The 25,530-nt window shown below is 47.4% G+C and overlaps 1 protein-coding gene and 1 long non-coding RNA gene across 2 annotated transcripts; one reads left to right on the top strand and one right to left on the bottom strand.

Annotated features, from left to right (window-relative positions):
• Positions 1-5,037: 5,037 nt before the first annotated feature.
• LOC306816819 lies at positions 5,038-7,684 on the bottom strand. Its single transcript, XR_013777788.1, has 3 exons — positions 7,539-7,684; positions 5,552-5,689; positions 5,038-5,084 (listed from the first exon to the last, which is right to left on the bottom strand). It is a non-coding gene; the product is annotated as an uncharacterized lncRNA (long non-coding RNA).
• An 11,723-nt stretch (positions 7,685-19,407) lies between these two features.
• LOC306816818 (serine/threonine-protein kinase PAK 3-like) lies at positions 19,408-25,162 on the top strand (the record flags this gene model as incomplete). Its single annotated transcript, XM_079333275.1, has 9 exons — positions 19,408-19,648; positions 19,930-20,092; positions 21,635-21,698; positions 22,272-22,320; positions 23,084-23,196; positions 23,846-23,963; positions 24,427-24,526; positions 24,611-24,675; positions 24,989-25,162. Coding segments are annotated over exons 1-9 (1,032 nt in total), but the record flags the coding sequence as incomplete, so codon positions are not given.
• Positions 25,163-25,530: the final 368 nt, after the last annotated feature.

The raw sequence follows: 25,530 nt of genomic DNA on the forward strand, positions 1-25,530 counted from the left end.
GGAAGGGCACGGGGCCTTGCACACAAGCTGGCTTGGCCTCCGTGGGACACAACTCGGCTGGTGGCCATCCTAAACCCGTGGCTGTGACACAGACCAGGAACGTGTGGGCAAGGGCAGGAATGCTGCTCTGACCCCTGGGACCTGTGAACACTGAAAGCAGCAGGCATGGCTGAGTCCCTGCCCAAGCAGATCTGCCACTCCCCGAGCCCTGGCAGCGCTGGTGCCCGGCTCCTGCCCCAGAGACCTGTACCCCGGGGGGCTTCTGTGCCAGAGGGAGCCAAAGCCCACACACACTGGGGACTGTGCTGCTTGCTACAGGGGCTGTTGGCAGGAGCGCTGGAGCAAATCCTGGCAACACTTGGTGTCTGTCAGAAGGCAGAAGCCGTTGGTCCTGAAATAATTTCTGAAATAATTTTGGGAGGGATTGGCAGGAGCACCAGAACACAATCAGCAGCTGAGTTTCCCAGTACAACTAGATTGTACAGAGACACTGGCATGTTTTCTTGTGTTCTAACAAAAACATCAGCCCAGTCTCTGATGTTCAGTGCTCCAGTTGCTGCATGTCTGGTGCTGCTAGCTCATATCCAAAGAGAACTGTGTGCCTGCTGAGCATTGCAGTGGAAAGCCACAAACAGGGAACTTCAAGCACTGCAATAAATAAAGCTTCCAAAAATCTCTTCTCCATTTCCAAAAACAAAGATCAGCAAACACATTGCAAAAGAGAAATTCATTCCAACATTCCGGGGACACAAATTATGACTAAAGGTACCAAGCAAGGATCGCACACAAGGCCTTTGGAAACTCTTCCTAGATGAATTAAAGTCTCTCCATGCAGGGCTGTAATAGCTGAACTTGGGCACTGTTGCCCAGTTCCAGGTAGAATGGGAAGAAGTCCACAGTGTTCTTGTACAGTCCGAAATAGGGATGCAGACATGGACCCAATTCTTTCCTGGGCAGGATGATGCTGAAATCCAGTGCATTCTGATGCCCGAAAAGGAGGCAAGAAACCAGGACTACTCCATAGTAGAAGGCCTATGGGGCAGGAATTTGTTTATTTGATACCCGGAGGGAGGAGCATTGCTCCACAACAAAATCACTTGTCCATTCTTTGCACAGTACTAGCTTGTATATGTTTTTTACTTGATATGCAAATTATTTTTTCCTACCTTTCATACTGCAACGTATTTTCTAATGACATGACAATGTGAGCCCTTGTAACACATGCATGGTTTCTGCAGCAGGTGGTCGCCAGCCTCCTGCTGGTCGTTTTGGGTGAAGGCTCCTAAGTCTTCCTCGGGCTTGAACTTTCCACCCCTGCTTCCTGGGCATGCTCTATAGGATTGTCTGCTCAAATAGCCAGTGGATGGCTTTTGCCCTGGCTTATCTATAGAAGTGCAACAACTGCTATAAATTAGAATGCAAACTCCTCCCATTTGGCTCTTACCGTATCTAACACCATGTGGATTTGAAAGACTACTTCTTTTAGTGAGTTTATTTCAGTTTGTAGTTGTCTTAAAGCATCCGCTGTTGAATTAGCAGTCAATTCTATTTTGGCTGAGATGCTCGAAACGGCCTGTTGCAGTTGTGCAATTCCTAAATTTGGGAGCAACGCCCTAACAAACCTGTGAAGGCTGGTGCTGTCTCACACCAGTGGGTTATTGGGTGTTGCCTTGGTGGGTCTGTTCTTCCATAGTCCTTGCATTCTACCTGTCAATTCATTAGTTTGATTGTAAACTGTAACTGAGGGAGAAGGGATCCCATGGTAACTTGGCCAGTCCAGTTCTATGGTAATTGTTCTTCCATTGCCATAAGGCCATGGGAAATCTGGAGGGAAACTGGATGATTCCAAATTCCCATTGCTGAGAATGCTGTAACTCCATGGTGTTGGTGGGAATTTCGGAGAGCAATTGGAGAAATCTCAATTCCTGGCATGTGGAATGTTAATATTCCTTGGGAATTTTGTAGGATTTTGGGACGCTTTATGGGGTATTCTAAATTCCTTACACCTGGAATGTCATGTTTCCATGAGAGTATATGGCAGGAACTGGAGAATTCAAGATTGCCAACACCCAGAATATCATTATTCCATGGGATTTTCAGATGGGACCTGGAGGAGTAGGAATTCCTGATACCTGGAATGTTGGGACGGAGGATTGTCAATAGCAGGAACTGCAGGATTGCCAGACACCTGGAATGCTCCTATTACATGAGGATTTGGGAGCTGAAGGATTCCAAGTATCTGACACCCAGAATTCTGTTATTCCTTGGGGATTTGAGAGGGGAACTGGAGAATTATAAATTTTCCAATGCCTGCTATGCTGTATTTCCAGGCAATATCAGAGGGCATATGGATGGCTCAAAATTCCTGGCACCTGGAATCCCATTATTCCATGGAGAATTGTGAGAGGAGATAGAGTATGGGAGTATGGGAGTATGGGAGTATGGGAGTATGGGAGTATGGGAGTATGGGAGTATGGGAGTGGAATTGGATTATTCTGAGTTCTGGACACCTGGAATGTAGTTATTCCATGGGAATATGATTGGAATTTAACAAGGCTAAGGGTATTTTGTTCTGGACAACTGAGAGGGCATCAGGACAATTCTAAATTTCTAATGCCCAAGATGCTGCAATTCCATGGGAACTGGGAGGGGAACGGAAGATGTCCAAACTACCAACGCCCGGACTGCCGTTATTCCATGGGAATTAGGGATGGCATGTGCACGATTCAAAATGCATGATGCCAGGAAGTTTAGGATGTGTTTTTCTCCGAGTGCAGCTAGAATTGCACACCAAGCCCCTGGCTGTGTCTTGGCACTTTAACAAGTTGATGAGCTGCAGTCAGGTGCCTGTGGCTGGGATCCAAGGGCTGTGGTTGATGCCAGTGCTGTGTTCCTTTATGCAGGAGCTGGGCCATCCCTGGCTTGCACAGTTCTAATGACAGTGAGCATTTCAGCTCCTCAGCATGTCCAGTGGCTGAGCTCAGCTGCAGAGGCACAGGATAAAACCTTCTTTGTAACCTCTGACTGTGTGGGAGAAGTGAAGGAAATTTTGCTCTGGCTTGAAGAGGAAAGTAACAAAGTCTCTGGTCACCATCTATTTCAGTAATAGCATTGAGCTGTTCTGTTGTGAGGGGTGTTTTCATGGAGACTCCTGGGCCTCTTGCCATTGTTATTTCTGTCTATTTTAAATGGATTCTGCCTCTGTATTTTTTTTCAAGAAGAGAATAAAAAACTTGATTTTTGCTGAGTGGAAGCAGTGCTAAAGGGACCAGCAAGCAGTGCAGAGATTCCTTTCATGTAACAATCCTTGGAAAAAGTATAGATAGAGCTAACTCCCCTTCCAAATAGAACTCCCTACAAGCTGGTGTGAATCCTGACTGAGGCTCCCCAGGTGACGTGTGTGTCAGGACTATGGTCAAGTATTAAGGTAACTGGTGATGCCCATTTCTTAATTGCCTCGGGCAATTTTTTTGTGCAATAATGCAGTGCATTCCATAGTTTATCCTTTTGTATTTCTTTGGTGTTTTGCACTGCAGTAAATGACACTTATTCCATAAACTGGTGTTGTTTTCTTTGGTGCTGACCCTGCCTGCTGGCAAAACAGCAACCCGTTCCCTTTGGAGCTGTGTTGTAATGAGGTATAAAGAATGATTCAGCATACCTCTGTCCGTCTCTTCCGGTTGGTCCCTGGCTCCCTGTCCTTCCTGTCCTGTGACCTTCCCCTGTGACCTTGTAGCCCACCTGGAGTTCCTGTATTACCCCCTGTGTCCTTACCCCATTGGCTGCCATCCAAGGCCACTCCATTACCTTCTCCTGAATACCCCGCTCCCGGAGAGGATCTGCCTCTTTCCTGCCACACCATCGCCATGAAATAAACCTGGGACCTGAAAGAGCCTCTTTTGTATCCTTTTCTAACCCATGCGGATACTTTGTCTGATCCTAAGTAATTAGGAAAAAGACACAGTAATCTTAGCAGAGCTGGACTTGGTGGAGGCACAAGATGGTGCCCGGGGCTGAGGCACCACACCAAGATGGTGCCCGGGGCTGAGCCTGTCCCTCCCAGTGAGCTCTCAGCCCCTGCTGGCCCAGCCCTGGCCCCGGAGCAGCTCGGGGCAGGCAGAATCCCCTTTTCAGCCCTCTGCTTAAATGGACATGAACAGACAGCTGGGGGACAGACAGTGTGGCACCTTGGTGTGTCCACACCAACATCCACCAGCCAGTTCATAATGTCAGCTGGCAGTATTTTGATGTCAAGGCAATTCAAATAGATGGAAATAGGGAGAAACTGCATTGTTTAAATGTTTTTCTTTTTCTTTAATTTCTCTTTTTCCCCCTTCAAAAGAGGGCCAATGGCATTTGCCACCACAGCCTGTTTCGCACATGCCGGAGCCATAGTGACTGTGTGTTGATGAAGACAGAGATGGGATCTACTTGAAGTGGACTGTGCAGTGGCTGCTCACCTGGAATGTGTATCCCTCAGGGTACCTATTAATTTAGAACACTATGAAGACTCTAAAATGGAAACACTGACCAAAACTGCACCTGGAAGTCCTTTGTGGTTCACGTTGTTCTTAATGGGATTCTTCAAGTTATTTTGAGTAGGGGATTGCAGGAATAAAAGAAGACAAGCCCATCAACTATTGAAGAGAAACAGTCACTGACAGGAACCAGTGAGTGAAGAAATGTGAGGGGGGAAAATATCAGAAAACATGAGGTGGCAAGTGTGAGCAATGTGAGTGGAAGTAGGACAGAAATGTGAGGGAAGAAATGGTAGGAAACCTGAGTGGAAAAGGATGATAAAACTGAGGGGAAAATGGTGAGAAATGTGAGTGAAAATAGGAGAGGAAGGTTAGAGGAGAAAAGGGCAGACGGAGGGGAATCTTCCAAATGAGTTGAGGTTTCATAAACTTTATTTATTTATCTGCAATCCTACTCTACAATCCTACTCTACAATCCTAGTCTAGGCTGGTATTGGAGAAAATGGTTCTGAATGGATTGCCACTCTCGTTCTTCTTCCACGTCATCAGAGACAGGATCAGTGGCACCAGGCTGGATGCAGGCTTGGCTGATGTTACAAACTGATGCTGCAAAAAGGGAAAAAAAAAAAAAAAAAAAAAAAAAAAAAAAAAGAGTAATGGACCACGACTTTCCAAACTTGGTGTTTCAAAGACAGGAGTAATATTTTTAAGTGAAAAGTGGATTGAGTCCGAGTGCGTCTAAGAACCATGCTTCAACAATGGTACAGGTTGTCCAACCACATGGCAAATGTCCCATCCAAGGAAACATTCCAGCTCCAGTGGGAAGGGGCTCTGAGCAACCTGATCTCTACTTTAAAGATGTCCCTGCTCATTGCAGGCTGGCTGGACCAGATGACTTTTACAGCTCCCTGCCAGCCCACCCAGCCCAGTCTAGGATTCCTCACCATTTTCACTTGAACAGCAACAAGATTGGAGGTGGGGAGGAGGAAGGGTCATCTGATGCCTTGGACTTCAGTGCAGGAGGAGCCCATCCCTCAGAGACACTGTTTCACTGCAGCCCCTTTGCATTTTACCTGCAGGAGCTCCTTGGCAGACCAGCGCCGTGCCTCGTCTGTCTGCAGGCAGCAGCTCAGGAAGTCCCGCAGCAAAGGCGAGAAGAGCTTGGGCTGCCGCAGCTTTGGGGTCCCTCCTGTGGCTGTCATGTGCTGAGCCTGGAGAAAAAGGAAACACGAGGCTCCACCTGCTTCTTCCCCATCTGTAACTGCTCTCCCAGATGCCATTGTTTGACCTCCACTCTGCACTGGCAGTTTCTGCCCTGGCAGAGAGGCAGAGATGACTTTCCTGTACCAGCAAAACACCCAAACCCCAAAGCAAACACAGTTTTTTCAAGATCCAAGGGATCTTGCCTTGGCAGCTGATTTCATTGACTGACCTAAACAGTGGGAACTACATCAGCAAAAACATTCTTCTTTGAGGGTTCGCACCAGCTTGACAGGCTTCTTTGAAGAGGGACTTTTCTATATTAACTAATTCTGCTTCCACTAATTAGTACATGAAAGGCACCTCTGCAGTTGTTGTTGGTCTCTTAATCATAGATGCCATAAACCAAAACTCATCAAGCTTTTTGTCCTGTTCTAGTAAACAATGGGAATTGGAAGAAATAAAGGAAATCCACCAGATATTCCTCAGGTAAGAAAACAAACATTTGGAAGATCATATTCTACACAAACACATTAAGATGCATACACAAATGTATTGAAAGGAAAATGCCTGTTTGGGCACACAAGGAGGGAACACCTGCAGCTCTGTTTCCCAGCAGTCTGAAAGTTTCAGCTTCTTCATGTGGTAAAAGGAAATCTTTCCATGGGCAAATGGGAAAAAGGAGAAGTGCTATCCCTATGGCAACCCTCTGCTCATTTGGATACTCCAGTCAATGCATTTATGGTGTGCCATTGCAGAAAATGCCTGGCAAGAATTGGGAGGTTTTGGAAGGTTCTCCATGACACCAGGCTCCAGCCTGGTCTCCACAAAAACGTCCATCACAATCCTAACAGTTCAGTGCTGGTGGCACTGAAAGAGATGGTGAGCAAAGGCACTTTGTTATTTTCCACCTCAACCCAGAGGAAAATTTCCAAGCCTAAAACAGCAAGCACACTCCGCTTGAGTAAAAATAATTATGGCAGCTTTCTTTCCTTCTCCCACACAGCCAGTGCTCACAAAAGGGGATTTATCCTGTGCCTCTGCAGCTGAGCTCAGCCACTGGACATGCTGAGGAGCTGAAATGCTCACTGTCATTAGAACTGTGCAAGCCAGGGATGGCCCAGCTCCTGCATAAAGGAGCACAGCACTGGCATCAACCACAGCCCTTGGATCCCAGCCACAGGCACCTGACTGCAGCTCATCAACTTGTTAAAGTGCCAAGAAACAGCCAGGGGCTTGGTGTGCAATTCTAGCTGCAGTCGGAGAAAAACACATCCTAAACTTATCCAGTCAACCCAGAGACATGAAAGAACAATGAACACATGACTGAAAAGCCTGGAAGTTTCAAAGACACACAGGATTGGGAAAAGATGTTACAGTATGCAGAAAAATTGATGTGCTGTGGCTAGAAAAGGAAAAGGCAAGCAGAATTGTTTGGGCACTGCTTTGGTCTTTGTTTTTATCTCTTTTTCTTTTTTCTTTCTTACTTTTTCTATAAAATTGAACCTCAGAAGATTCAACCTCCATTTTGAAGTACATTTATCACATATCTAAGCACTTCACAAAAAAAAATTTGTTTCCTTTAGAAACAGACCTCCAACAGCGTTTAAAAAGCAAATGAGAAATGTCAGGCATGGCTGGAGGCAGAATTGGCACGTTGCTGAAATGCTTAACTGGTTACCAGTCACTTCCCTTCTGATGCAACCAAAACTACAGCAGGTGCTGAGGTGCTGCAGGGACATTTTTAGAAAGAGACATTTGTTGGAAGTGGTGCCAGCAGATGGCAAAGGGATTTTGCCCAGTGGCACACAGAACATGGATCAGATGAGAAAGACAGATCACTAAGTATTTGCACCTTACCCAGACAGAAGTTTGGCTCTGGCAAGGAACTTCTCGTTCCACCATTTCAATGCCCACAATTCCCAGAGACCATATGTCCACTTTGGGGCCATATGGCTGACCTGCCATGACCTCAGGTGCCATATATCCACAAGTGCCAGCCACTGAGCTCCGTGCTCTGCTCAGGGGTGAGCTGAGCAAAGAGGCCAAATCAGATGTGGAGAAAACAACACACCATGAAAGCCAGCTCAAACTGGGATTTAAGCAAAAGAATTCCCCACTCTATGTCAAAGAATGTGCTGTTGATGAATCTCCTGGAGAACTGTTCATGCTCAATTTCCTTGGTGCTTTAGCCAAGGAAGGAAGGAATTGACCACTTCCAAAAAACCCAGGTTTTTAAACGCTGCTCACAGCAGGGCCTTTACTCCCCTGAAGGTTGAGATTGGATCTGCCTCTCTCTGGAAGGGACACACACAGACCAACACCACTCTTGACTGCTTGTGGCTCCTCATCATACCTCTGTGCACATTCCAACTGCACCTCCAGCTCAAAGCAGGTGCCCCTGCACTCCCACCAGCACCATTTCTGGGGAGTTGGCCTTCACTCAAAGCAACCCCACACCCCACATCCCTGGAACACTGCCCTGACCAAGAATGTACTGACCCAGCTTGACAGAGCCATCGGTTCTGAGAAGGATGTTGCAGCTCTTCACATTCCAATGGATCACGTGGTTTACGTGAAGAAAATCCAGTCCTTGCGGGCACTGGGAAGGAAAACAGAAACAGGAGGGCAAAAAATAGTGATGTGAGTTCATCTCACAGGAAAGGAAACAACTCTAAATGATTCCCTTTCCAAGGGAATGAGGAGTAATGGCAGAACACAGAGCCACTGACAGGAAGAGCTGGCTGCTCCAACACCAGCAGAGCAGGATCTTTCTAGGGAAAGGCAAGTCAGCTTCTGAAAGAGTAACAGCAACTGCTGTTGTAGACTGTCCCCAAACCAGGCAGAATGACTGCTGGTGCAGTGGATGTGCTCAGAAACAAACAGTATTTTGGGTGAACTCCTATCCTCTTCAGCTGAGTACCAACAGAAAAGAGCCTCTCTCTTTTCTCTGCTGTTTGTTTCAAATCCTGCTGTGGGGGTGCAGAACCGCTCGTGGAGGAATAGCGAGGGGATCAGCCAGACAATCTATGTGATTGATAAAGCATAAAATGGATGTGCATCAGTGGGTGCCTTGGCATGGTAGAAGGCACTGAGAAAGATCCAAAATTATCACAGGCAAGCTTTTTGAAAAAGCAGGGGTTTGTGTATTTGTTTGGTTGGTTGTTTTTTAAGGCAATGGTAACAGTTCTTAGCATTTTACAGTGACAGAGTTATCTTCTGGTCCATCAACATTCAGCTCATATTGATACACTTAACTGAATCTTGGGGGTTATCGTCACCAGTTGGTCCCATGTACTGCACTGAGAACTAAATGTGGGGTTTTCCTTTCACTTTCTGAATACCTGTACTAATGATAAACATGTTCTAAAGTTCTGCTTGCCTTTTTCTTTTATGCAACCTTTCTATATCTAAAATCAGCGTAACAAATATGATATTAAACAGAAAGCAGGAAGAATGGTGGACCTTCAGTGTAGTGAATGCGAATGTAGATTTCAAATACATGATCACTTTACAAAGTGAATTTGATGTTAATTGATTTGGGTTAGGGGAGCAGAAACATACAACAAGCAAGACGGTCTTTATGAAGCAAAATCAAAATGTGTGAAGAGTTGTGAGAGTAGTCACTATTAATGAAGTTCATGGGCTAGAAAATCTATGAGGCAGTGCTTCTGACCCCTCTGAAATAGTGAGTGTAGAGCTGAAACGAGATTCCAGTGGAAAGGTGGTGTGGAATCTCTTTTGGAAAAACCTTCAAAGACAAAGAAAACCACAAAATAAGAAAAAAAATCCTTAAAGGCAAAGAATACTAATCTTACAGTGACACGACAAAACAGACAGACTGAAGACACTGAGATATCTGAAGCTGTTTTCAGGGCTTTTCCAGCTGACCCTGCCTAGTTGGCGGCCTCTGGTGACCCTTCCAGGTGTGTCTCCATGGCTGTGACTGCTCCTGGGACTGGTCCTGCTTCTCAGAATGAATTTTGATTCCTTATTTTCTGCAGGATTTCTGCCTATAGATTTTCTAATCCTCACTCAGTTTGATTTCTGCTTTGTCCTAATCCATCTCTCTCTCATTGAGGGGAGGGATTTTGCAGGGAAGAACTGTGTCAAAAACCTTACAGAATTCCAGGTAAGTCAGCAGGCAGCTTTGACACATCTTCCAGGACAAGCATGTGGTGCACAGCACCCACTTTCTCAGAAGCTCTTCCACCATCACGGCAGTGGCAGGATTTCCTGTGTGTGGAAATGCTGCCAAAATGGTCCTGGGGCTCCAGGGTCGCCCTGTGGTGAGATATTGGCATCAGGCAAAGACAGTAGAAGGGGAGAAATCAGAACCTTGAATTGGTCAGAGAAATAGAATTTATCTCCTTTTTCTCGGCTAAAGTCTCACTAGTACCACCAGTAGCATGGCCTCTTGCTGGGCTGAAGAGATTCCTGGGATCTGGGGGCTCTCCTCTTTTTCTGGGAATCCCTGAGAGAGTGGTCCCTGCCCTGGCCAGGAGCAGAGGGGCTGCAGATGCTGCTCTGGGCAGACGGATCTGCCACTGCCGCCTGCTCTGGCTCCTCCTGGGGCTCGTCCCACTCTGCAGGGTCCGGCACGGGCTGGGGACAGCTGTGGCTCCCTTGGAGGCTGGCCTGCGGCATCCCAGCTTCCTGCTCCACGTTGAAGCTTGCGGGGCCAGTGGCAGGAGTCCTCTCCTGGGATCTAGTGCAGCTGGAGACGCTGGAGCTGGTGCTGGCCACAGGCCTGGTGTCCTCTCTGGCGTGGTGGAAGCACAGCAGCTCTGCGCCTCCTCGCTGCGCTGGCCACAATGGCGCTGATGATGGCGTGGAGCAGCAGCGCTGTGTGCCCGCTGAGGAGAGGCTGCAGCACCTCCAGCAAGGCCTGGCCATGCGGGCCACAAAGGCTGTGCAGGATGGAGGCCTCTGCAGCCTCTGCCCTCCACCACTGGTCCCCACAGATTTCTGCCAGCCTCTGGCACAGCCAGGGCCGCACAGAATCCGGGAGGCGCTGCTGTTGTTGGAACAGTCCTGCCCACACCTCGGGCTGGAGGCCACCCACAGGCTCTGGCCCTGCAACCCCCTGCTCGGCTGGGGACAGTGCTCCCTGAGGAGAAGATGGAGGAGACACGAAAGGGCCATGGAGGGGGAAGGTGGAGGGGAGCTCTGCTTGCCTGTCTGTTGGTCTCTGGTGACTCTTCAGGGCAGCTTATGGCAAATTGCACGTAGTCCTGTCCGCCCTGCTCAGAAAATCTGACACTCTCTGGTGGACTGCTGCAGAGTGGGCACGAGGGATTTTTCTTTGCCCACTGCAGGATGCAGCCCAGGCAGAACTGGTGGTGACAAGGCAGAGCAGCAGCCACGTCATTCTGAGTGTCCTGGCAGATGAGGCAGCTCCACTCTGTCCCCATGGCCATGTCTGGCTGTCACAGGAGGAGGGGAGAGATGAGGACCAGCCATGCTTGGCAGGAGTCAAGGATCAATCCAGTCTGACCTCAGGCTCGCTGGCACCAAAATTCAAGCAGAGAAGAATGAGACCTCATATCCATCCCCTTGGTTATGTCACATTCTGCCACTCAGGGACATCTAGCACCTGAATAGAAACAGAGAGGAGTGCAAGGTCACAAACCACTCCCTGGTGACATCATCAGCCATCAGTGTCATCTCCACCAGCCAGTGATGGCACAATGGGACAGCCATACCTTCCTCTCTCACACCTCGGCACACAGGTCTGGGACTGCTGGCAGACATTGCCATGGATCCAGATATGGGAAGGACACCAGAGGCCAGCAGCCAGGCTGGCTCAGTGCCCTGCAAAGTCCCCATTGCCCTGTGCTCCTGGGTGGCCTCATGCCCAGGGGCTTGGAAGGACTTATCCATTGAAAATGGCATCTTCCAGACTCTGTCTGGCCCTGGCTGACAGAGGCAGGAGGGAATATACTGGGACTGGTACTGGCTGCTGGGGGCCGTGGAGAGCAGCATCCTGCATAGCCCAGTGGCAGAGATGCAGGAAGAAGCCAGCACACTGGAGGCCACCCCCACCAGGGCTCCCAGCAAACCCCCTTCTGTGCCTGTCCCTGCAGGGCAGGACCAGCCCCAGGCGGAGAGGATTTTCTTCCATTTCAAGATTATCTAGATTGTCTTGCCTGTTGACCACAGGCAGGATGGAAAAACAATTAAAAGGAAAGCAAAGTATTGTACAAGTTGGTTTCTACTAATGAGGCTTTGATTACACCCCTCCAGTCTTCAATGTCTGTAAAAACCACTTCTTTCATGCCATCAAGTCAGTTATTTCCATATCTAACTAACTCAAAAACCAGTTAATCATTTACCAACTTAACAGCTCTCTGAACAAAACGACATTCAACCAAGTTATGATATCAAAGTTAATCGTAGTCAAAGGCTTCAGCTACTTTTCACATTACACAGGAAACCATGTGTCTCAGTACTGTTAAAAAATCTGCTCAAAGCTGCAACTTTGGATTCAGCATGTGCCAAATTTTTCCAATATGTACTGGATATATTCAATGGACCATAAGAAGAAAAGTTATGTATGAAATAAACCTAGTTAAAAGATTCATTACATCACATACGTATCAGTAATGCTTTCTGAAAGACTAAATTTGCTGCTGTAATAATTCTGAAGTTCATCATTTGCCTAATATTTGCCTTCTTAAAATTAAAAGTTTTTAAAATTAAAATAAAATTTTTTAAATTAAAATAATTTTTTTAAAATTAAAAGTTTTTAAAATTAACAATTTTAAAAATTAAAATTTAAAAATAATTTGCCTTCTTAAAATTTAAAACTGCACTATTCTCAAAAGTAAGAACCTTTCTCAGGCTGCTAGATAAAAAGATGATTGCAAAATATTACTTCAAACAGGAACTGTTTCTCTAACCTTGTACAAAACTTTGGAAAAGATATCTCTTCTTGCAAAATTCACATTCCTGTACACACCCAAACCAATTGTGCCTAAGCAATCATAATCACTCATACTATCAATGTGTCCTACTGCACTACAAACTACATATTATTTAATGCCTGTAACTTCACTTTATAAGCTAAACTAAAACTTTCAGATTTCCCATTGGAAATTTGACAGCATTTGACAGCATTTCAGAGACTAAGAGGTGTTAAAATACTACAAATATATCAAACTGCAGTCCTAATCAGCATATAAACAAAGTAAAATATCATGATGATGATAGTTACATTTTTCCACTCTAATATTTTCCTGAAGCTTGGCATAGGTACCAGGTAACCAGGCTGGGCTGGGCGTGTCCCTGCAGGGCCCCAGGGGCTGCAGGCACTGCCCGGCCAGAGCAGGAGCATTGCTGTCCCCACTCAGCTGAATGCCAGCACAAGGGCACCAGCCCTGGGCAGGAGTCAGCGTGGAGCCTTCCTGCAGGAGGAGGGATCGGGTCCTGCTTGGTAACTTTAATTTTGGTCACTTCTGTTGAAATGTTAGGAAAGGTCACAATGAAATTTTTCCAGCCTTTTTGCTCTGGTTTACCCCTCTGGCTGCCAAAGCTCTGTGCTGCAGGCACCTTGAGTGTGTGCAGAGCAATGCAGCCCCCACAAACCCCTCGGTTTTCCCACAAGAGGTCATAACCTGTCCCCAGGTGTGCCCAGCTGTGGCAGCAGAAGGACCCCACAGCGCAGTGGGCGCCGTGCCCTGCCCGGCCGGGGCTCTGAGCACAGAGCAGCAGCAGCGCCTTTCAACCCGCTCCTGCCTTGGCTTCTCCCGGCAGACAGAAGCCTCTGGGCCATTCTCTGACCCCAGCAGTCACCACTGGCTGCATTCGCTGGTTGCTGTCAGCTGCACCTCAAAGCAGGGTTTTGTGGGTTCAGGTTCCAATTTTCAGGCTGGAGCACCAAGCCCTGTTGTTCCTCGTGAGCGTGTGTTCTCTCTCTGTGCCAGTGTGCTTGAAGCAACCACATTTGCTAAGAAGTAGGACACAGAAAGCAGAGAATAAAAATGGCTTGGAAACTCTTTGGTGCGTGGCAGCTGCTAGAGCTTTCAGTTTCCTTCTTCTGAAGAAATCATTGCATTTTCTGAATGGAGGGTGAAGTGTGTTCAGCAGGATTTTGTGGAGTACTTTTTGTATTTGAAACCAATTCCTGATCCTCGACCTAGAAGAAAATATGGTCACCCTCTGAAAAGTTAAATCTTGGAGATGATGAAATTAAGAAGTAGGAAAAGTGATGCCTGTAAAAGCAAAGAAGTAGACAGATCCAAGCATCTAGTCAAGCATTTCTTGTGAACTGTCCTGCCTTTTACTCAGACACACACACAGGATGTGCATTAGGATAATATGCAGCCTCCCAGATTTCACAGCCTGAGTTCAGCCAGCTGCTCTCTCCACTGCACTTTGTGGGTTCATGCCCTCATGTTGGGGGTTTTTGCTGGCCACACTGCACTGCACTCACAAAAAATCTTTCACTCATTCTCCTCTGTTGTAATTGAACAAAGCAGGGTGAAATATAATTTTGAAAAGCTAATGAGGTGAGATAAGGATTAGAAGAAAACACTTTAAGGGCAAAATAGGCTCCAAACATTAAAAGGCAGAAAGAAAAATTTATTAGCAGTACCAAAAGAGGATACTGAGAATTAGAGAAAGCCTTTAGAACACCTTTTCCCTCCCCACCTGCCCAGCCGTTCTTCCTTCCCACTGACAGTGCAGGGAGGCAAAACATTTTTTAATCAGTTTGTTACTTCTAAAATTCATTTAGGGACAGGAGTCTCTTTTGCTATGTAGTCTTTCCCATGGGACACAGTTTTCAGTGAAGTTTTTAAATGTGTCTTTACTTTCCACTAGTAGCAGTCCCACCCAAATCTCCTGCAACACAAAGTACCTCCCATGGGCAAACCAGTCTTCCCACAACTGCTGTTTTTTTGTGAGCTGTTTAGTTCATTTAAGACTCAGCTGTGCTAGTACAAAAGCAAGGGTCTTTTTCTCCCATCTCTGGAAGCAAAGGTGCTCTCTCTCTCTCTCTCTGTTTGAACCTCTCACGAGATCGCAGCTTCTCAGCATGCACATGCACGTTCCATCCTCCTTGCTTGCTTGCTGGCTGCTCTCCTCTTGACACGTTGTTTATGCTTAGGGCCTGAACTCTGAAGAGACAGCCCTTGAGTCCCTAGCTAGAATTTGACTAGTTTGTCTTCATCACCCAAGCACAATGGAAAAGCACACCCAAGCACAACAGAAAACTTAGAACTTAAGGCATCAGAATCACTTGCCATGCTTCTGGCTGTTGGTCACGTTGTCTCCACAGGCATGGCACAAGCTTTTACCAGCTTTTCTTACTGGCTTAGCAGTGTGCCTATTCTCAGACCAAGGCAGTGATTGGTTTTACTAGGCAGGGAGAAAGCTTTTAACAGCTCCTCACAGAAATATCATTTCCATGGCTAGCTGCTTCCCCCCTCATCAAAAATTGACCCCTGCAAAACCAACAAAACCGGCCAGTGGTGGTCCTGGGGCTGGGGAACCTGGAGGCTCGGAGAAAACATGACAAACTTTTGTGGAGGCATTAAAAAATCTAACATGGCTTCATATTTAGACACACAGCTAAAGCCTGATATTTCTGTATTCTTTTTCTTTTTGTAATTGAGAAAGAAATCACAGGGGATGGGGTCTCTATACCACATCTGTGGGGTCCCTGCCTTGTAGCTCCCAATTTTGATGGAAGTTACTTACTTGGTTCCACTGGCTTTCTCCTCACACCACCTTCTGCACCTTCCCACACTTTTTTGTAACTTTCTTCTTCTCTTTCCTTATGACCATCCCAGCCCCATCTCTGTGGCTCACAGATGTGCCCAGGGGAGCTCCAAGGGTGAGGCCCTACATGTTTCTTTGATATGTCCTAGTAGTGCAGCAGATCAATGTGTGTGCAGCAGGTTTGGTCCAGGAACAGGCATTCTTGGGTTTAGCCAGAAGCATCAGTGGCCAAAGGTCTGATTTCCTTTGGTTTAGTCCCATCTCTTTAGTACAGCCACTTCAATGTATGAATGATACACAGTCCCCAGATGTGGAATATCCAGAAACATTTATTAGAAGTGTATACAGCTTTTGTAATATTTTCACTCTTGAGTTAGAATAGCATGAGCTCGGATAGCCAATAGTATAAATGTTCAGATGTCTGATAACTAGTAATATACGATTGATTGCCTATTAGAAACATTCAGGATTTTCACCCGAAGACAAGTGCTTGTATAATAATTTCTGCAAACTACTGAGATTCTGTTGCTTGTTACATTTTAGAAACTTCATTACATCCATCCTGCCTTCACTCCTCTTTGAAGTCGTCTTCGTTTTCTGTCTCCACATCACTCTTGGATCCTTTGAACAGCGGAGTTTGTCCCACCAGGGGACTTTGTGCTGCTTTATGATGCAGGAGAACTTCCCAGGCTAATTAGTGTTTGCTGTAGAGAAGGTTGGGCTGCTTTGCATGAAGTCACAGACCAATGCAGAACGTTTGCTTTGTGATGTCAGTGCAGGGTTTCCAGGCTGTTGTGCTGACATCAGAAGGTTGCATTGGTGCACAAAGGGCCTCAGTGCCAGAGCCGCCCTTGGGCGTGCTCGGGACAGGAACATCCTCCTGATTGTCAGTGGGCAGCTATGCACCCACAAGAGCCTTGTTTGTTCTTGTGCTTCAACACAGTCTGCAAACTTGCACAGCAGTGCTACAATGGATGAGGAACTTGTTGCTGCAATTTGCACTCTTTATGGCATTGGTTATTCCAGCTATTACCTCACTAACCTGGGACGTAAGTAGAAATTTTCCATGGGTGTAACCTAACCTGGCTTTTGTATGTCTTCCTGCTCTTTCTTAGTGACTGGATTGATTTTGAAACAGAAAGAGCCTTAGGATGCCACTGATTTGGTGAAGCTCCTGTTAATGCCCTTCCCCTAAAAACAGGGTGTCTGTAGCCAGGGGGCTGAGGGCAGCATTTGCAAGGGAACCTGCAGGGATTGCATTCCCTCCATGGGAGAGTCTGTGGCAGCAGAGTCTGACATTTAATCAGTCTGCTGGATCGAGCAGGACAACTTTGAAAATGCAAACTGGGAGACCTTCTCAGAAGGCCTTCTAAAAACATTTACGGTTCTCTCCAATTTTCTCAATGAATTTGGTTCATTTTCCCTGCCTGCTACAGGTCACCTGAGACGTGTATTCAGAGATGCTGCTCCTGAGGTGAGTGATAAAGGAACATTAGATGTTCCTGATGTTTAAGTATTGTGAAGGAAGCTGTGAGCTTGGCCTGTGGCAGTAGAGTGTAGAGTGTTAGCAGGACAGGCTAAGAGAAAATCCATTTCCATGGGTGCAGCAGCAAATGCAAAGGCATTGCTGGCAATTCCCTAATTTTCAATTTCAGAGCTTTAAAACAACTGAAACCCCGGTTTTGCAGAGAATGTTGCTTGCTGATAGTAGCCAGGGTGAAATATCTAATTCAGAGCAATTTTCAGTAGCTTCGATTCAGCAGTTGCTGTTGGTGGCTGAGGATGCTGAGTGCTGGAGTCCTTCCAGAACCAAGACATTGAGGGGCTGGGGAGTGCCTGGAGAAGGGCAAGGGAGTTGGGGAGGGGTGGGAGCAGAAGCCCAAAGAGGAGGTGCTGAGGGAGCTTTAGCCTGGGAAAAGGGAGGCTCATGAGGGACATTCCAGGCACACTTCCAGAAATGCCTACATGACAGTGCTCCCCACAAGGGCTGTTACCCTGCCAAGCATCCCCTCACTGCATCCAGTTGCTTTAGACACTGGAATAGGTGACTCTTCAGTTTCTCAGTTTGTTGGATTGTTGATTTTCTGGGATGAGAAGGCTTCTTTGTTCTCTCTTTGGCCAGCAAGAAAAGGTGCTTTTGTTCTGATGCCAGGCCAGTCAGTAGGACCTTGCACATCACTTTCAGATTAACAGTGCCTGTGCCTTTTCGTAGCCCAGGGAATCAGTATGTGTTTGGGAATTGGGAAGGAAATCAACACCCCTGCATTCCAAGGGGTTTTCGGAGATCAGAGGAGCTGGGAGAGGCTGGGCTTCATTTCTGATTACAGCCACTTTAGCACTGTCCATGTGGGTGTGACCAAGAGAAGAACTTGCCTCAGCACAGATGCATAAAGAGTGCAATTCCCAGTGCTCTGGGTCTGATTGCATTCCATAAGGACCTACATGCTCCAGATTCCTTAAGAGTGTGGTTAATTGAAGCAACAGGAGTGCAAGTTCAGGATTTCTGCTGTTTGGGGCACCACTTGCTACTGAGTGTAGATGTGTGCAGTGCCAGAAAGTACAGTAAGAGAGATATTACAATAGTGAGATCTGTCTATCCATCTATTTATCTATACATCAATCTGCCTATCTATCTGTCTATCTATGTGTCTATCTGAAACTTCCCAGCCATGCACCAAGGCAGTTGGGTGTGCAAAGTTCAGCTAAAGGCTTCCTTTCACGGGGAGAGGAGGAGACACACATTCTGTCCACAAAGTTTTGGCAGGCAGATGTTTCGCCCTCCAGAAATGGCTGGTTTTTCCCCTCAGAGGGCTTCTCCTCCTCCAGCATCTTCTGCCCTGAAGCCCACTGTTTATCCTGTAAGTTTCTGCCCTTCCTAGTGAGGTGGAACAATCTTATGTTCTGGGTCAGTTTTGTAACTTTGGTCATATATGAATGAGAGAATTCTCTGTTGACTAAAGAGGAAGAATAAATACCTTGGTCATCCTCCATATACTGAGGTAGCTGTAGAAGCTCTCTGACTTCCATCAGAGGATCAGGATTATCAGGATTTCTAACAAGTGTGTAGATGTCAGAAAGGCAGGAATGGTGGTGCAGGCCTGAAGAGAACATGAACTCCAGGAGTGTCTCTCACAGGGAGTGAGCCCACACTGGAAGCCACCTGCAGAGCCAGGTTGGAGCTGTGGGACAGGGCTGGGGGTCAGTCACGATGGAAAGACAAAGCAGAAGTGGAGGGAGGCCCTCAGCAGAGCCTTGAGAAATGCCAGACCTTCCCTGCCACACCTGCCTGAGAGGCTGTTGGAGCTTCAGTCCCAGATGGACCCTGATTGTCCTGCCAGTGTCACTTTGGAATCTGTGCCTCCCCACGGGCAGAGAATGACCCAAGAGAGCAGCAGCACAGTGCCTGGGGAACGTGTGAGCCTATCACTCTTAGAGACTTGGGCCACAAATGCTGTCTGGGAAGTTGAAGCCCATCTTCTCTTGCTTTCTGTGCAGGCCCTTCTAGAGAGAGAGCATGAGCAGATTGCTTTAGCAGATGTGGCGTGCCAGACTCAGGAAGAGCTGTTCCCAGCCCGAGAGGAGGAAGAGCAGCTCAGGCAGCAGCTGGAGGAGCTACAGGAGAATGGTCAGGTAAGCCTGGCTCAACCAGGTGACAGAGTGAGGGGCAGGAACAGGGGCATAAAACAGAGCTCTTGGGACTGAGGAGGCCAGGAGTCCCACAGGCACTGAAAGCACAGAGCCTTGTAATCTGCAGAGATCAGCATTGGGATGGGAAGATTACAATGGAAGAAGAAATGGGTAGGGAAGCAGAAAGGAGTGGCAGAATGAATTTGATTTTGAGGCTGAAAGAGGAAAAAGCTGAGCCTGGTGGCAGCTCCCTGACACCTGCTCTGCATTTGTGTTTGCAGAACGTCAAGGCAGAGCCACAAGCAGAGCTGCCCAAAGCTCAGATTCCCGTCATGGCAGTGAAGAGGAGGAACAAGGAAGACATGAGAAGAATTCAAAATCACTGGAATCTCCATCGACAGAGGGGTGATCTACAAAACCAGGTAAGTGTAAGAATGGCTGCCACTCTACTCAGGAAACTTTCTCTCCCTTCTCTACAGAACTTCAATGAGAAGCTGCCCACAGAGCTGCAGGAAACTCAGGCTGTGCTCAAGGCAACGGAGATGAGGCTGGAGGAAGAAATGAAAATCGTCAAAGAGAAAATTAATCTCCTGCAGGAGCAAGAGGCTCTAGAAAAGCCAGTGAGTGAAGGAGCCATAGCCTCTGCAGTCACCAAACTGGTGCTTTCTGCCCTCCTTGCCTTTCGTCTGCAGAGCAGCAGGGGCTGGGGTGATGCCTCTGAGTGCCATCCTGCTTTGGTCTCTATCACAGCTGCTCTTATGGACACTTCCTGGGCTGCTGAATCTCAGCTGCTGCCCTGGATGTGGCTGACAGCACCTTCCTAAGGGCTTGCATTTGCAATGACATCTCAGGGCAATTTCTGCCAGCCTCCTTTCTGACACAAACTCATTTCTTCTCCCAGATCTATGCAAGCTCTGCCATGCAACCTGGTGCAGCAGCAGTGTTGTTTCATCACACCCCCAGTCCCCAAGCTGAGCAGTGGAGCCTTTTCAGCTCATTTAGGTCCAGTGTGGCCGCAGTTGCTCAGAAACAGGAGATGGAGGAGAAGTACCTGGAGCTACTGAGTACGTCTGGTGTATTTCTTGTTTGAGGGATGGTGTGTTGTGTGCATGTGTCAGCAGAACTGTACCAAATGTTCCTCCTCACTTTGGTGTTGCAGGGACATTTGGGACTCCCCAGAGGAACTGCTGTGCTCTGAGGCAGCAAGAGAGCATCCAGGGTGTTCCTGCTCCCTCTGAGGGCAGCTCAGACTGGCTTGGGGTTTTTAAAATTTGCCTTTGGAAGTTTTTGGGTGTGATTTTTCTTTCTGTGGAGTTGGTTTTTATTGTCCTCCATCCCAAAGGAGCCCTCCTGCCACACTTGTGTTACTGCATCATGGACTGTTATAAATACCACTATTGTATCTACAATTTGTTTTTATGAGAATGCTATATTTTTTTCCTCCTCCAAGTAGAACTCCTTTGAAACAACATCAACCAAATAGAGAGCAAGGTGTGTTTTTACTGTGCCCCCCAAAAAAACCAAGATACCTGTATAAAAATCTGTATTTAATAACCTGCTTTTATGCTCATAAAGGTGTGTCCAAGAGAAACATCGATATGGTGTGATCAGATGAAACTGCACTGCAGGCATTTCTCAAGAGTGAGCCTCCAGCCACTCTGCTACATATTCCTAAGTGCCATGGCACTTTTTCCTACCTGATTCCCAGTCATTCCCATGTCATTAAAATCCTGTCCTTTGGCCCTATCCTGGCTCAGATCAATATCTAGGAGAACACATCAAGCCCTTTATGATTCTGCAGCGTAACTCACTTAATCTGCTTCCTGCCCGTAACAGCTCCCAGTGCTGTGGCAGAGCTGGTGGGGCTGATAGCAGAGCCCAGCTGATTCTGTGTCTACCATCACCTGTTAGGACAAGAAGGGCACTGATCTGCACCTCTGATCTCCACGCCAACCCTGCTGTGTCCCGAATGGGGGCAACAGCTTGTAAAGGGCTCAGGCTGGCTCTGGCTTCTTCCCTTTGCTTGTCAGTGCTCGTGCTTGGGCTTTGCCAGCCTTGTTGTGGTGGCTGCCCTGCCCCTGATGGCTGGTGTGCCTGCAGGGGCTGGAGCCTTCCTCAGCTGGCAGAGTCCCGCTGCTGCCCGGCCGCTGCAGCGCGGAGCTGCCCCGAGGCAGCAGCCCCTCCTCTGGGCCAGCTTCTGCATGGCAGGGCCTGCACTCACCAGAGGCTCAGCATCTCCTCTGGGCAGCTGTCCCTGTCACGCTGGCCCCTGAGGAGCACTGCTGTCCTTGCTGTCTCTGCCCGCTGTGCCGAGCTGGGAAAAAGGGGACGTGTGAGGTGCTGAGAGGGAGAATCCAATGGGAGCGACTGATCCATGCTGTCAGGGTGAAGAGAAGCAGTGTGGTTCTCAACATTGGGCATGGGCAAAGCCATCTGTGAGCTCAGCCTGCTCATAAAGGGTGAGGGTCCTGATGCTGAATACCCCGTTGGGATTGCTTATAGCACGAGCTGCTCTGGTTTACAAATGGAAAGGCATTCTTCTGGCAAACTGTGGTAAGGTGGGATCTCAGCTTTAAAGTGAGCATCTTGCATTTTGTTTCCCTCAGGGAAAATGGTGACTGTGGGAAATCCCGCGATGAAATACATTGAACTGGGAAATATCGGCAGCGGGTGAGTCCAACCACAGTTACTTCTACACAACCATGGGCAGGGGGATTTGCTGGTAGAATGTCTATCGAGTGTGAAGTCAGGCAAACTGCAGACATATTCAGACAGTGGGGTTAGACTGCTTGACCTCTGAGTGCCGGTCAGAATTTTTAAGTGTGAGCAGAAGGTATGGTCAAAGAGACTTCTACTTCATTACCAGAAAGAGCAACCTACCCTTATAACAGGAGCAACTGTGCCCCTATCATAGCTGTAAGAAAACAGTTCTCAGGAACAGTACTTCCCAAGAGTTTGTTGAAGGAAATACTCCCTGGTCAGGATAAGAACTGAATAGTTTAGAAACTGCAACCCGAGATGAAAGAATGAGCTTTCTATTTGAGCTAAGGCAGTAAACCCCAACGCTTCAGGAACAGGCCCAGTGCCTGTAAACTTGAGAGGAAAATGCATCAGCTGCCTTCTGGCAGATCCCTCCTGCACCATGCAGGTTTTAGGTATTTCCAGCACAGATCTCCTGTCTGGGCTGGCTTTCACTCCAAATTCTAAATGGCTTCTCCTTTCTTTGCTTTGTTTTGTTTCTAGGACTTTTGGAGAGGTTTGTAGAGCATTCGACACTGCCACAGGAGAAGAGGTAAATGTCAACAGCCCCCGCAGACTCTGCAGCTCTTGAGGGCTTTCCCCTCTGGTGTGAGCTGTGGCTGGAGCTTTGGGTAGAGCTCTGCAGTAAAGGCACAAGAAGCATAGACTGGTGCCAGCCTGCAAATTGCACTTGGGACAGTCCTTGTCCTTCTCAGCTGCCAGAAGGAAGGTGAGGAGGGCAGTGGTTCCTTTGGGAGAAGGACGCGCTCGCTCACTCTCACTTGCTGAAACAAAAGTGGTGCCTTAGAGCAATCTCTTTGGGCTGCTCTTTGGGGCTGCAGCTTCAGAGCTGTATTGTCATTTCTGGTTGCCAGCAAATACATCTGAATGCTCCTGGTAGTTCCTTAGCCACCTGCAGTGCTGCCCTTGGGAACTGCATGTAGGGAGAGATCTGCAAGGCATCCCTAAAAACCCTAAGCCCTGCTTATAGCCCAGGATGTATCCACAGGATGGCATGGATTACTTCTGAATCCCAGAGAGAGCAGCAGAGAGTGTGGTCAGAGCTTTGTGGGTTATAGTTGAGGCATCCTTGTTACCAAGTGGACAACACAAAACATCGGTGGCCACATGTTCTTAAACTGGCCTCCAAGGGAGCAGAGAAATGGGCTGTTGGAATGTCAGTTCCTAATTACTGCAATGTCTAATCACAAGGCACCTTGGCTCAGCTCAGAGGTGTCATTGCAAAATCAACTCCATGTGCTCTGTGGTCTCGTGCCACCAGCTTCTCAAGTTACTGCTTTTCAATGTCATTTTAGGTGGCCATAAAGAAAATGAATCTTCAAGGACTAACTTGTAAGGAAGTAACTGTCAATGAACTCAAGGTCATGAAGAACAATAGGAATCCCAACCTGGTGAACTATTTAGACAGGTGAATTGTTGTGCTTTCGCCCCATCACTGTTTGTTTACATACTGCAAACACGCAAGGTAAAAACCCACTTGGGTTACTGGCAGAAAACAGAGCTGTTAGTTTTTGCATAATCATTATTTCTCTGCTCATCTTAAATAGACGGGAAGAGAGTGCACCTTTTTTGCGTGAGTCTTCCTCGGCACAGATAGTTTTAAAATTGTTCAAAAACCTGGATCAGCCCTATCATAGTACATCAATAGCCTCTAAGTTCACTGCCTTCATGTTCTTATGGGGCTTGAGTATTTTCAAGTCTCTTCCGTGCTGATGAGTCATCCTAGAGAGGATTTCCCTTGGACTGTGTCCCCTCTTATCCATTGCCATGCATTCCAGGGACACTAGGTGCTTATTTCCAGAAATGCCATGTATGACATTTTTTTCATCTGAGCTGTTACTAAACTGCACTTTTCGCTTGCTGGCCATCTAACACGTCTGTTTTTCACAGATGAGACAGCACGGTCTGCAAACACTGCACAGCCTACAGACAATGTCTATTCCTTTTAATCTGTCCTTGTCACGAAGAGACCCAGGAGCAAAAATCAACCCTTGTCTTTTCCAAACAACAACATAGCCATGCATGTTCAAATCCATGCCCTTGTTTCCTTCTTTCAGCTATCTTGTGGATAACCAGTTGTGGCTGGTCATGGAGTACATGGACGGAGGCACTCTGAGCGATGTCGTCAGCAAGGCTCACATGACTGAAGGAGAGATTGCAGCTGTCAGTCGGGAGGTCAGGGATCCCACCTGTGCTTCCGAGGGCTTGGGCAGGATTGTCTGGGAAACTGGGGCTCAGAATTGGAGAGATTTCATGTGCCAAGCTTTGTTTCTGTGTTACTAGAATGCTTTGGGCAAGCAAGAGCATTTCAAGTGAATTGCATGGCAGTGTGCCTATATTCACTGTACTCTGTTCTTATTAATACTCTGATCTCCTGCTCTTAAATTCTTGCTCTGTCCCTTGTATTTGTCTTTGCTGTTCTCCACCCTGCCTCTCTAAATGTTTACCTCGAGCCTGTCTGCACTGCATTCCTGCCTGTAAAGCAAAGGTACTGGTGGCAGAATTTGAAAGTAATGTCAAAGAAAAAATATTCATTTTTCTCAGTCCCCAGCTGAAAAGGATAATATTCACCCCAAATGGCATTTGCTTCTGAAAAGAGAGTAATGTGACACCCTCCTGTTTGTGTTTTCTCTCTCAGTGCCTGCAAGGACTGGATTTTCTTCACTCAAATCTCGTGATCCACCGAGATGTGAAGAGCTGCAACATCCTTCTCAGAAACCGACGGCTCTGTCAAATTGGTCAGTACATTCTTGGTTGGGTGCAAGGTTCTGGGGATGTGGGGTGTGGAGCTGCTTTTCAGTGACTGCTGATTCCCCCCAAAGTGGTGCTGGTGGCAGTGCAGGGGCCCCTGCTGCAAACTGAAGGCACGTTTGCAATGTGCACAGAGGTATCACAAGGAACAAGCTGTCCAAAGAGGCACTGCTTTGTGTGTGTCCCTTCCAGAGGGACGGACTACAATCTAAAGCTTCAGGGGAATAAAATCCACTGCTGAGAGCAGTGTAAAAATGTGGGGATTTTTGAAAGTGGCCAATTCCGTATTTCCTTGGCTAAGTCCTGAGGAAACAGAGCAGGGACAGATTTTAGCAGGGACGGGAGACTGACCAGCGACTCTCAGACTTAGAGTGGGGAGTTCTTTGCTTCCTTTCCTAATTGCACAGTACTTTTTGTTCTCCCCAGCTGATTTTGGCCTTTCTGCTCAGCTCATCCCTGAGCAGAATCAAAGGTGCTCCATGACCGGGACTTCTGGGTGGATGGCGCCTGAAGTTGTGACAGGTCAACCATATGGCCCCAAAGTGGACATATGGTCTTTTGGAATTGTGGGAATTGAAATGGTGGAACGAGAAGTTCCTTACTGGAACCAAACTGCCGTCCGGGTAAGGAGCAAATACTTACTGATCCTGCTGTCTTTCTCACCTGTGCCACGTTCTCTGCCACTGAAAAATCTCATTGCCATCTGCTGGCACCACTTCCACCAAGGTCCCCTTCTAAAAATGTCCCTGCAGCACATCAGCATCTGTTACAGTTTGGTTCAGTGGTTCACTGATTGGCAATTGACTCAGTTCAGTTCAGGGGGAGCTCAAGCCTTACCACACACAAACACTCCCCAGCTCTTCTCAGGCAACCTTGTTTTGAGTTTCAAGTCATTCCACCTCTTCTGTCTGTGTAGATGGCCCTAATATCAAAACATGAGTCTCAGAGCTGGCGTTATCAATGCAGAAGGAAGGAAAGACACCCAAAATAA

Source organism: Erithacus rubecula (genome assembly GCF_903797595.1).
Source record: "Erithacus rubecula genome assembly, contig: scaffold_908_arrow_ctg1, whole genome shotgun sequence".
In the NCBI taxonomy this organism is placed as follows: domain Eukaryota; kingdom Metazoa; phylum Chordata; class Aves; order Passeriformes; family Muscicapidae; genus Erithacus; species Erithacus rubecula.